Raw genomic sequence first — 13,514 nt, 5'->3', positions numbered from 1 at the left:
CCCAGCAGTCATTGGGTGGAAACACCAGGCGCCCGTCCATCACAGGGGTGTGGTTTTATAAATAATATATATAAATTATATAAATAAGTAAAGTATTATAAACAGTTCTCGCTAAAACGTTTGTTATTAACACCGTACATCTAAAATGATTAGCTCCATAGACTGGACACAGGAAGCTTGCTCATTAATGCGGGCTGTCCAGGTGTGTTTATGCTTGTACATGTATGTGTTTGTGTGGAGAACGTGAGCTGTAAGCAGTGGCAGCAGAAACCTGGGATTCGATTGTTTTTATATACACATGATTTTCTTTGAACTTTTGCGTTTGGAAATAGGTTCGACTGCGCAGACAGGCAGTTCGCCTCAGTGGCTGCGGCATGGCAGGCTCGTATGGAGAGTCCGGCTGATGTGAAGGAGCTCATTCCCGAATTCTTCTACTTCCCAGAATTCCTGCAGAACATGAACGGTACACAAGCATCTCACATGATCCTCTTAAAACAATACCTACCCATTTTATCACCCCAGATGTAGTCGATGAGTGGAGGCCTTTCTGTGTCTGAAGTCTGGGGATGTCTGGACTGAGAGACATTTGCAGTAATGGGAGGAGTTTTTTGGCTGAACTGTCGCTTTAATGAGTCTCACTAATAACTGCATGTGCTTCGACCTTCAGATGACCTTCCTTCTTTCTCTATGCAGGCTTTAATCTGGGCTGTCTGCAGGTGAACCAGGAACCAGTGAATGAGGTGTTTCTGCCACGCTGGGCCTCTTCCAGAGAAGATTTCATCAGAAAACACAGAAAAGCTCTGGTGATTCACAGCAGACACTCATATACACACACAGTATCCACAGAGTGGGCAGGTTGAAGGAGTATATAAAAAGCATTTAGATGTAGTTGTTGATGTAGGTATGGGTGTAGATGAAGTAGTAGATGTTGGTAGTAGGTGTAGATATAGGTAAAGATGTAGATTTAGGTGTTGAACGCTGTATTTCCAACAGTATTCATTGAATCCAGGTGTTCCAGTCACTTCCATGGCCACAGGTGTATAAAGCCGAGCCCCTCGGCCTGCAGACTGCTTCTACAGACATTAGTGAAAGAATGGGTCGCTCTCAGGAGCTCAGTGAATTCCAGCGTGGTACCGTGATCGGACGCCACCTGTGCAGCAAGTCCAGTCGTGAAATTTCCTCACTACTAAATATTCCACAGTCCACTGTCAGTGGGATTATAACAAAGTGGAAGCGATTGGGAACGACAGCAGCTCAGCCACGAAGTGGTCGGCCACGTAAAATGACAGAGCGGTCAGCGGATGCTGAGGGGCATAGTGCGCAGAGGTCACCGACTTTCTGCAGAGTCAATCACTACAGACCTCCAAACTTCATGTGGCCTTCAGATCAGCTCAAGAACAGCGTAGAGAGCTTCATGGAATGGGTTTCCATGGCCGAGCAGCTGCATCCAAGCCTTACATCACCAAGCGCAATGCAAAGCGTGGAATGCAGTGGAGTAAAGCGCCGCCACTGGACTCTAGAGCAGTGGAGACGAGTTCTCTGGAGTGACCAATCACGCTTCTCTGTCTGGAAATCTGATGGACGAGTCTGGGTTTGACGGTTGCCAGGAGACGGTACTTGTCTGACTGCACTGTGCCGAGTGTAAAGTTTGGTGGAGGGGGGATCATGGTGTGGGGGTGTTTTTCAGGAGTTGGGCTCGGCCCCTTAGTTCCAGTGAAAGGAACTCTTAAAGCTTCAGCACCAAGAGACTTTGGACAATTTCACGCTCCCAACTTTGTGGGAACAGTTTGGGGACGGCCCCTTCCTGCTCCAACATGACTGCCCACCAGTGCACAAAGCAGGTCCATAAAGACACAGATGAGCCAGTTTGGTGTGGAAGAACTCGACTGGCCTGCACAGAGTCCTGACCTCAACCCCATAGAACCCCTTTGGGATGAATTAGAGTGGAGACTGTGAGCCAGGCCTTCTCGTCCAACATCAGTGTCTGACCTCACAAATGAGCTTCTGGAAGAACGGTCAGAAATTCCCATAAACACTCCTAACCCTTGTGGAAAGCCTTCCCAGAAGAGCTGAAGCTCTTATAGCTGCAAAGGGTGGGCCGACATCATATTAAACCCTATGGATTAAGAATGGGACGTCACTCAAGTTCATATGCGTGTGAAACCAGGCGGCCGAATACTTTTGGAAACGTGTGTGTGTGTGTGTGTAGATGCCCTCCACTCATCTCACTGTTGTGTACGTGTTCCCAGGAGAGCGAGCATGTTTCTGCTCACCTGCACGAGTGGATTGACCTGATATTTGGTTATAAACAGCGCGGCCCAGAGGCAGTGGAGGCTCTCAACGTCTTCTACTACTGCACGTACGAAGGTAAATCTCTGCCCTACATCACCACACCGAAATAAACACCATGATTTGGAGTGTTAACAATTTTCAAAACATATAATAAATAAATAAATCAAAATCTGGACCACCAGAAAGTGACCTTAACCTCACCCCCCTTACACCCAGTGACAGAACAAGCACATTTATGTACTACCTACTTTTACTTTGAATAATTCAGGTACTGTAATATCGCGTCCCATCATTAAAAACACATTTTTAGTGACTTACTAACTGCCTTCTTTATTTGTAGGTAGGTTTGTCTTTATGGCTGTCAGCCCACCATGACCACTGCACTTCGGCCCCTCAAGACAAAGAATTAATTAGCAAAGCGAAGGCATGAAAGGTGTAAAAAGGACATCTTTTTTTGTCCACTGGAGTTGCTGTTTCAGAGATAAACAGCTGCAGTGCTTAGTCTATTAAGGAAGGCGATGCATTGAGGCTGCAGGCGTCATTATGTGGTATTTTTGGTCATGTGTGAAAGTCTTAGGCACCCAAGACACATTTTCACCGTCTATTTAAGTGATTAAGTGACCACAACGGGGAAATTCCACCTCCGCATTTAACCCATCCGGGCAGTGTAACACCACACACACACTAGGGGCAGTGAGCACACTTGCCCGGAGCGGTGGGCAGCCCTATCCACAGCGCCCGGGGAGCAGTTGGGGGTCAGGTGTCTTGCTCAAGGACACCTCAGACATGTGCTGTCGGCTCTGGGGATCAAACCGGCGACCTTCCGGTTACAGGGCCGGTCCCCTAACCACCAGCCCACGACTGCCCCCAATTTATTTGTGTAGTTTGTGTTTATTTGCTGAGAAAAGTGTTAATATTAGAATAAATGTATGAAAAAAACATTGTATATAATATTAATTAATGATTTTATATATATATAACTAATAAATAGTGATATTCTGGATGTTGGTGTGTTTGTTTACCATCTCCAAGCCGCTCCTCCTCGAGGAAGTCCAGTATTATATGTAGTTATAAAGCAGCTCCTGGTTTGACCAATCAGTGCTCAGTAAATTGAGCTCATGATGTAATTGATGATATTAACGAGTCTCTGTGGCGGCTGTGAAGGTGTCCAGGAAAAATATGGACCCGAGAAATTCTTGTTACTGTTTATAGTTTTTCTGTTTGTTTGAATTATGAATACGACTTTATTCTGATGTATATTGTGATAAACTCACTGCTGAGGTCAAAAGTTTAAACATTCGCTCAGACGCCTGAAACTTTCTCACGGTCCTGTAGTTGTTATCGTCTTTGGATTGCGATAGTCTGTTATCACGGTGTGTGTGAGATGTGGTGGTAACATGTTTGTGCGGTTCTCTGTGGCTCTTCTAGGTGCTGTAGATCTGGACGCTATAGCTAATGAGACGGAGCGTAAAGCTCTGGAGGGCATCATCAGCAACTTCGGCCAGACTCCCTGTCAACTTCTCAAGGTACAAAAACGCAGAAAGCAGTAGTAGTTTTGAGAGTAATGATCTGACGAATGGAGCCGCTGAAGGTTCTCCAGTGATTACTGTGTATGTCAGTGTGTTTGCAGTGTAACGGTGTCTGTCTGTGCTGCAGGAACCCCACCCGCCCCGCATGTCTGCGGAGAACGCGTCCAGACGGCAGGCCCGGATAGACACTCTGCCTCCGAACCTCTTCGAGCAGCTCGACAAACTGCGTCCGTTTGTGGAGGTCAGAATGCAGAGCAGGTTCTATGTGCACTGGAGAACGCAGAGGACGGTGGAACTGGTGCAAGAGAATGATGTGTTATATGTTCTATGTGCTGTAGGTGGTGAGTGATGGGAATCCTCTAGTGCAGGCTGTGGTTCCCAGGAACCAAACACGATCCTTCATCATCCATGGCTCAGACGTACTGGTGAGAGACACACACAGACGCAGATTTCATTCAGTTTCACATCATACACTCTAAAAATATGGTTCTTCAAAGGTTCATTAGTGACCTATTTGGAACCAAGTCTATATAGAACCATGAGCACTCCCAGAACCCTTTGCCTGATTAATTGGTTCTTTGTATGGTCAAAAGATTCTTCAGATTGATGGAGAATGTGCTGTAGATGGTTCTGGATAGTACCTTTTTCAAAAAGGTACTATGTGACACCAAAAATGGTTCTTCTGTTGTTACAGACATCGTAACAGTAGCTGAACCTGTTTTGGTGGCATAACCTGTTTATTAATAGTCACATTGCTTTATTTTGCTTTATTCAGTGCTTATGAGTGTATTATGAAGTCCTTGTGTAAGTTGTCTTCAAATAAAGCGCCACTGAATGTTTACACCTGTTGTAATCAGACACCTGTGATGATATTAAATTGTAAACATCTGTGTTTTTTTGCTAACCCAGGTGACCGTGAGTGCTAACGGTCAGATAGGAACTCACAGCTGGCTGCCGTACGACAAGAACATCGCCAACTACTTCACCTTCTCCAAGGACCCCACCATGAGCAACCCCAAGTAAGTCTGAAGTCAAGCAGATGCTTTGCTGTTAAAGTAACTGTGTGGTACTGTAACTGATGGAGCCGTGGCTTTGATGCTTTAGGACAGAAGCTCTTTCACTTTTTTTGGAAAAAGTGTTCACACCTGGTCACTTCATGTGTTTTGACTATCAGGATTATATCAAACCACTTAGAAATACAAGCAGAAATACACCAAAGACACAAATCTGTCCACTTGGAGAACTTCAGGAGGAGGACTGAGACGCATCAGAGCCACGATGTTATAGCAGCGCAAACACATCAACATTCAACAACCAAAACCCCTCCCAGTGCAAACACAACTCCACCCACCACACATGAAACTCCTCCCACTACAAAAAAACTCCTCCCAGTACAACCAAAACCCCACCCACCACACCTGAAGCTCCTCCCAGTACAATTGAAACCATTCCTAGTACAATTAAAACCCCTCCCAGTACAACCGAAACCCCTCCCAGTACAACCGAAACCCCTCCCACCACACCTGAAGCTCCTCCCAGTACAATTGAAACCATTCCTAGTACAATTAAAATCCCTCCCAGTACAACTGAAACCCCTCCCAGTACAACCGAAACCCCTCCCATTACAACTGAAACCCCTCCCAGTACAACTGAAAATCCTCCCAGTACAAACAAAACTCCACCCACCATGACCGAAGCTCCACCCAATACAACTCAAACTCCTCCCAGTACAGATGAACCCCCCCACCGCCGCCGCAGTGCGTCACTGGGCTCGTGCTCTGTGTCTGTGAGGAAGACAGTCGTGGTGATATTAGTATTACTGTTATTATTGCTTCACATTGTGACTGGTTGAAAGCGGAGTGCACATTTATAAGGTTCTCCTCTACTGTGGAGCAGGTTATGCTGATTATTAAGACTATTTTGTCACAGGTTTCAACTCGACTCAGTCACATCTGCTATAACTACATCATCCAGGTGGGGCCTGAGTTGTAAAGGTCTGGTGTGAACGGCGAGTTCGGGTCATTTAAAGAGAGCAATATGTGAAAATACTAATCACAGTCACATTGTTGGTCAGAAACATTGCAATTAGGTGTTTTCCCTGAATCGGTCAGCTCTAAGTAGCTGTGTTTGTGTGTTTGTCTGTAGGACTCAGCGTTTCCTGAGCGGCCCTTTCTCTCCAGGGGTGGAGATCGGAGCCCAGGTGCTGGTAGTGTCCAGTGACGGCCGGCTGCTATTCAGCGGGGGGCACTGGGACTGCAGCCTGCGCGTCACCATGCTGGGAAAGGCCAAGATGGTGGGCAGGATCTGCAGACACATAGGTAAGATGAACACAGACAACCAGAGACTCTGAGGAACCAGAGGAACCAGACGGAACTGTCACTAATCCACATAGTTTACAGTAGAGCAGTAGCTGTTAATGAACAAAATCTATAAGCTGTCGCCGCTCTCCTTTACAGAGAAAGTCCATGTTCATATGATCCGCAAAGTCACTCTGACAGACTGTAATACACTACAGGAAGCGTAGGGGGCGATACGCCTTCTACTGCTTCATTTAAAAAGCTCTATAATGTTCATATGATCCACACAGTCGCTCTGACAGACTGTAATACACTACAGGAAGCGTAGGGGGCGATACGGCTTCTACTGTTTCATTTAAAAAGCTCTATAATGTTCATATGATCCACACAGTCACTCTGACAGACTGTAATACACTACAGGAAGCGTAGGGGGCGATACGGCTTCTACTGTTTCATTTAAAAAGCTCTATAATGTTCATATGATCCACAGTCGCTCTGACAGACTGTAATACACTACAGGAAGCTTAGGGGGCGATACGGCTTCTACTGTTTCATTTAAAAAGCTCTATAATGTTCATATGATCCACACAGTCGCTCTGACAGACTGTAATACACTACAGGAAGCGTAGGGGGCGATACGGCTTCTACTGTTTCATTTAAAAAGCTCTATAATGTTCATATGATCCACACAGTCGCTCTGACAGACTGTAATACACTACAGGAAGCGTAGGGGGCGATACGGCTTCTACTGTTTCATTTAAAAAGCTCTATAATGTTCATATGATCCACACAGTCGCTCTGACAGACTGTAATACACTACAGGAAGCTTAGGGGGCGATACGGCTTCTACTGTTTCATTTAAAAAGCTCTATAATGTTCATATGATCCACACAGTCGCTCTGACAGACTGTAATACACTACAGGAAGCGTAGGGGGCGATACGGCTTCTACTGTTTCATTTAAAAAGCTCTATAATGTTCATATGATCCACACAGTCGCTCTGACAGACTGTAATACACTACAGGAAGCGTAGGGGGCGATAAGGCTTCTACTGTTTCATTTAAAAAGCTCTATAATGTTCATATGATCCACACAGTCGCTCTGACAGACTGTAATACACTACAGGAAGCGTAGGGGGCGATACGGCTTCTACTGTTTCATTTAAAAAGCTCTATAATGTTCATATGATCCACACAGTCGCTCTGACAGACTGTAATACACTACAGGAAGCGTAGGGGGCGATACGGCTTCTACTGTTTCATTTAAAAAGCTCTATAATGTTCATATGATCCACACAGTCGCTCTGACAGACTGTAATACACTACAGGAAGCGTAGGGGGCGATACGGCTTCTACTGTTTCATTTAAAAAGCTCTATAATGTTCATATGATCCACACAGTCGCTCTGACAGACTGTAATACACTACAGGAAGCGTAGGGGGCGATACGGCTTCTACTGTTTCATTTAAAAAGCTCTATAATGTTCATATGATCCACAGTCGCTCTGACAGACTGTAATACACTACAGGAAGCTTAGGGGGCGATACGGCTTCTACTGTTTCATTTAAAAAGCTCTATAATGTTCATATGATCCACACAGTCGCTCTGACAGACTGTAATACACTACAGGAAGCGTAGGGGGCGATACGGCTTCTACTGTTTCATTTAAAAAGCTCTATAATGTTCATATGATCCACACAGTCGCTCTGACAGACTGTAATACACTACAGGAAGCGTAGGGGGCGATACGGCTTCTACTGTTTCATTTAAAAAGCTCTATAATGTTCATATGATCCACACAGTCGCTCTGACAGACTGTAATACACTACAGGAAGCGTAGGGGGCGATACGGCTTCTACTGTTTCATTTAAAAAGCTCTATAATGTTCATATGATCCACACAGTCGCTCTGACAGACTGTAATACACTACAGGAAGCGTAGGGGGCGATACGGCTTCTACTGTTTCATTTAAAAAGCTCTATAATGTTCATATGATCCACACAGTCGCTCTGACAGACTGTAATACACTACAGGAAGCGTAGGGGGCGATACGGCTTCTACTGTTTCATTTAAAAAGCTCTATAATGTTCATATGATCCACACAGTCGCTCTGACAGACTGTAATACACTACAGGAAGCGTAGGGGGCGATACGGCTTCTACTGTTTCATTTAAAAAGCTCTATAATGTTCATATGATCCACACAGTCGCTCTGACAGACTGTAATACACTACAGGAAGCGTAGGGGGCGATAAGGCTTCTACTGTTTCATTTAAAAAGCTCTATAATGTTCATATGATCCACACAGTCGCTCTGACAGACTGTAATACACTACAGGAAGCGTAGGGGGCGATACGGCTTCTACTGTTTCATTTAAAAAGCTCTATAATGTTCATATGATCCACAGTCGCTCTGACAGACTGTAATACACTACAGGAAGCGTAGGGGGCGATACGGCTTCTACTGTTTCATTTAAAAAGCTCTATAATGTTCATATGATCCACACAGTCGCTCTGACAGACTGTAATACACTACAGGAAGCGTAGGGGGCGATACGGCTTCTACTGTTTCATTTAAAAAGCTCTATAATGTTCATATGATCCACACAGTCGCTCTGACAGACTGTAATACACTACAGGAAGCGTAGGGGGCGATACGGCTTCTACTGCTTCATTTAAAAAGCTCTATAATGTTCGTATGATCCACACAGTCGCTCTGACAGACTGTAATACACTACAGGAAGCGTAGGGGGCGATACGGCTTCTACTGTTTCATTTAAAAAGCTCTATAATGTTCATATGATCCACACAGTCGCTCTGACAGACCGTAATACACTACAGGAAGCGTAGGGGGCGATACGGCTTCTACTGTTTCATTTAAAAAGCTCTATAATGTTCATATGATCCACACAGTCGCTCTGACAGACTGTAATACACTACAGGAAGCGTAGGGGGCGATACGGCTTCTACTGTTTCATTTAAAAAGCTCTATAATGTTCATATGATCCACACAGTCGCTCTGACAGACTGTAATACACTACAGGAAGCGTAGGGGGCGATACGGCTTCTACTGTTTCATTTAAAAAGCTCTATAATGTTCATATGATCCACACAGTCGCTCTGACAGACTGTAATACACTACAGGAAGCGTAGGGGGCGATACGGCTTCTACTGTTTCATTTAAAAAGCTCTATAATGTTCATATGATCCACACAGTCGCTCTGACAGACCGTAATACACTACAGGAAGCGTAGGGGGCGATACGGCTTCTACTGTTTCATTTAAAAAGCTCTATAATGTTCATATGATCCACACAGTCGCTCTGACAGACTGTAATACACTACAGGAAGCGTAGGGGGCGATACGGCTTCTACTGTTTCATTTAAAAAGCTCTATAATGTTCATATGATCCACACAGTCGCTCTGACAGACTGTAATACACTACAGGAAGCGTAGGGGGCGATACGGCTTCTACTGTTTCATTTAAAAAGCTCTATAATGTTCATATGATCCACACAGTCGCTCTGACAGACTGTAATACACTACAGGAAGCGTAGGGGGCGATACGGCTTCTACTGTTTCATTTAAAAAGCTCTATAATGTTCATATGATCCACACAGTCGCTCTGACAGACTGTAATACACTACAGGAAGCGTAGGGGGCGATACGGCTTCTACTGCTTCATTTAAAAAGCTCTATAATGTTCATATGATCCACACAGTCGCTCTGACAGACTGTAATACACTACAGGAAGCGTAGGGGGCGATACGGCTTCTACTGTTTCATTTAAAAAGCTCTATAATGTTCATATGATCCACACAGTCGCTCTGACAGACTGTAATACACTACAGGAAGCGTAGGGGGCGATATGACTCCATAATTTAAGAAGTTGCTTTCTGTTTATGTTTAGCTTTTTATTAGACTTATATTTAGAGTCAGTAGTTTTTTATAACATTCTTATTTTCTCTCTGTTGCTCTGCTGTAGATGTGGTCACCTGTCTGGCGTTGGATCTGTGTGGAATCTACCTCATTTCTGGCTCTCGAGACACCACCTGCATGGTCTGGCAGGTCCTACAACAGGTGAGCCGTTAGTACTGCATTTTACACCTTCAGTATTTTATTCTTCTTTTGACATCTTTAATATATTCACTTTACACTTTTAATACTTCACTTCATGCCTTTTATTCTTCACTTTCCACTTTTAGTGTTTCAATTTACACCTTAAACATTTTGTTGTACATTCTTTACGCTTCAGTATTTCATTTACAGCCTTAACTCTTCATTTTACACCTTTAATAATGTCACTTAATGTTTCCCTTCACTTCACTTTAAACTCCTACTCTCGCTCTGTAGGGTGGTTTCTCCAGTGGTCTGTCTCCACGACCAGTGCAGGTTCTGTGTGGTCATGATCAGGAGGTCACTTGTGTGTCCATCAGCACTGAGCTGGATATGGCTGTTTCAGGGTCAAAGGTCAGTTTCGCCTAATGAGAAACTGTAGAACGGACTCGGTTTATATCACAATACCTACATTTAGAACCGGTTATTCATTCAGTCTAATGAGAAACTGTAGAACGGACTCGGTTTATATCACAATACCTACATTTAGAGTCGGTTATTCATTCAGTCTAATGAGAAACTGTAGAACGGACTCGGTTTATATCACAATACCTACATTTAGAGTCGGTTATTCATTCAGTCTAATGAGAAACTGTAGAACGGACTCGGTTTATATCACAATACCTACATTTAGAGCCGGTTATTCATTCAGTCTAATGAGAAACTGTAGAACGGACTCGGTTTATATCACAATACCTACATTTAGAGCCGGTTATTCATTCAGTCTAATGAGAAACTGTAGAACGGACTCGGTTTATATCACAATACCTACATTTAGAGCCGGTTATTCATTCAGTCTAATGAGAAACTGTAGAACGGACTCGGTTTATATCACAATACCTACATTTAGAGTCGGTTATTCATTCAGTCTAATGAGAAACTGTAGAACGGACTCGGTTTATATCACAATACCTACATTTAGAGCCGGTCATTCATTCAGCCTAATGAGAAACTGTAGAACGGACTCGGTTTATATCACAATACCTACATTTAGAGCCGGTTATTCATTCAGTCTAATGAGAAACTGTAGAACGGACTCGGTTTATATCACAATACCTACATTTAGAGCCGGTTATTCATTCAGTCTAATGAGAAACTGTAGAACGGACTCGGTTTATATCACAATACCTACATTTAGAGCCGGTCATTCATTCAGCCTAATGAGAAACTGTAGAACGGACTCGGTTTATATCACAATACCTACATTTAGAGCCGGTTATTCATTCAGTCTAATGAGAAACTGTTGAACGGACTCGGTTTATATCACAATACCTACATTTAGAGCCGGTTATTCATTCAGTCTAATGAGAAACTGTAGAACGGACTCGGTTTATATCACAATACCTACATTTAGAGCCGGTTATTCATTCAGCCTAATGAGAAACTGTAGAACGGACTCGGTTTATATCACAATACCTACATTTAGAGTCGGTTATTCATTCAGCCTAATGAGAAACTGTAGAACGGACTCGGTTTATATCACAATACCTACATTTAGAGTCGGTTATTCATTCAGTCTAATGAGAAACTGTAGAACAGACTCGGTTTATATCACAATACCTACATTTAGAGTCGGTTATTCATTCAGTCTAATGAGAAACTGTAGAACAGCCTCGGTTTATATCACAATACCTACATTTAGAGTCTGTTATTCATTCAGCCTAATGAGAAACTGTAGAACGGACTCGGTTTATATCACAATACCTACATTTAGAGCCGGTTATTCATTCAGTCTAATGAGAAACTGTAGAACGGACTCGGTTTATATCACAATACCTACATTTAGAGCCGGTTATTCACTCAGTCTAATGAGAAACTGTAGAACAGACTCGGATTATATCACAATACCTACATTTAGAGCCGGTTATTCATTCAGTCTAATGAGAAACTGTAGAACAGACTCGGTTTATATCACAATACCTACATTTAGAGTCGGTTATTCATTCAGTCTAATGAGAAACTGTAGAACAGACTCGGTTTATATCACAATACCTACATTTAGAGTCGGTTATTCATTCAGTCTAATGAGAAACTGTAGAACAGCCTCGGTTTATATCACAATACCTACATTTAGAGTCTGTTATTCATTCAGCCTAATGAGAAACTGTAGAACAGCCTCGGTTTATATCACAATACCTACATTTAGAGTCTGTTATTCATTCAGTCTAATGAGAAACTGTAGAACGGACTCGGTTTATATCACAATACCTACATTTAGAGTCGGTTATTCATTCAGTCTAATGAGAAACTGTAGAACGGACTCGGTTTATATCACAATACCTACATTTAGAGTCGGTTATTCATTCAGTCTAATGAGAAACTGTAGAACGGACTCGGTTTATATCACAATACCTACATTTAGAGTCGGTTATTCATTCAGTCTAATGAGAAACTGTAGAACGGACTCGGTTTATATCACAATACCTACATTTAGAGCCGGTTATTCATTCAGTCTAATGAGAAACTGTAGAACGGACTCGGTTTATATCACAATACCTACATTTAGAGTCGGTTATTCATTCAGTCTAATGAGAAACTGTAGAACGGACTCGGTTTATATCACAATACCTACATTTAGAGCCGGTTATTCATTCAGTCTAATGAGAAACTGTAGAACGGACTCGGTTTATATCACAATACCTACATTTAGAGTCGGTTATTCATTCAGTCTAATGAGAAACTGTAGAACGGACTCGGTTTATATCACAATACCTACATTTAGAGTCGGTTATTCATTCAGCCTAATGAGAAACTGTAGAACGGACTCGGTTTATATCACAATACCTACATTTAGAGTCGGTTATTCATTCAGTCTAATGAGAAACTGTAGAACGGACTCGGTTTATATCACAATACCTACATTTAGAGTCGGTTATTCATTCAGCCTAATGAGAAACTGTAGAACGGACTCGGTTTATATCACAATACCTACATTTAGAGTCGGTTATTCATTCAGTCTAATGAGAAACTGTAGAACGGACTCGGTTTATATCACAATACCTACATTTAGAGTCGGTTATTCATTCAGTCTAATGAGAAACTGTAGAACGGACTCGGTTTATATCACAATACCTACATTTAGAGTCGGTTATTCATTCAGCCTAATGAGAAACTGTAGAACGGACTCGGTTTATATCACAATACCTACATTTAGAGTCGGTTATTCATTCAGCCTAATGAGAAACTGTAGAACGGACTCGGTTTATATCACAATACCTACATTTAGAGCCGGTTATTCATTCAGTCTAATGAGAAACTGTAGAACGGACTCGGTTTATATCAC

General features: G+C 42.9%; 1 protein-coding gene across 4 annotated transcripts in view; it reads left to right on the top strand.

Moving 5' to 3' along the window:
• nbeal2 (neurobeachin-like 2) overlaps positions 1-13,514 on the top strand; it is a 120,677-nt gene that overhangs the window by 101,799 nt on the left and 5,364 nt on the right. For all 4 annotated transcript variants that reach the window (XM_037537130.1, XM_037537128.1, XM_037537127.1 and 1 more), the window contains 10 exons: positions 333-463; positions 694-803; positions 2,250-2,367; positions 3,721-3,818; positions 3,949-4,062; positions 4,160-4,246; positions 4,731-4,840; positions 5,967-6,139; positions 10,101-10,195; positions 10,469-10,585. In XM_037537130.1, the coding sequence (XP_037393027.1) occupies positions 333-463; positions 694-803; positions 2,250-2,367; positions 3,721-3,818; positions 3,949-4,062; positions 4,160-4,246; positions 4,731-4,840; positions 5,967-6,139; positions 10,101-10,195; positions 10,469-10,585 (1,153 nt within the window). The remainder of the gene's footprint in view (positions 1-332; positions 464-693; positions 804-2,249; positions 2,368-3,720; positions 3,819-3,948; positions 4,063-4,159; positions 4,247-4,730; positions 4,841-5,966; positions 6,140-10,100; positions 10,196-10,468; positions 10,586-13,514) is intronic.

Source organism: Pygocentrus nattereri, chromosome 3, assembly GCF_015220715.1.
Source record: "Pygocentrus nattereri isolate fPygNat1 chromosome 3, fPygNat1.pri, whole genome shotgun sequence".
NCBI classification, from domain to species: Eukaryota; Metazoa; Chordata; class Actinopteri; order Characiformes; family Serrasalmidae; genus Pygocentrus; species Pygocentrus nattereri.
The sequence above is the reverse complement of the archived record's forward strand: the minus strand, read 5'-3'. Positions and strand labels throughout refer to the sequence as shown.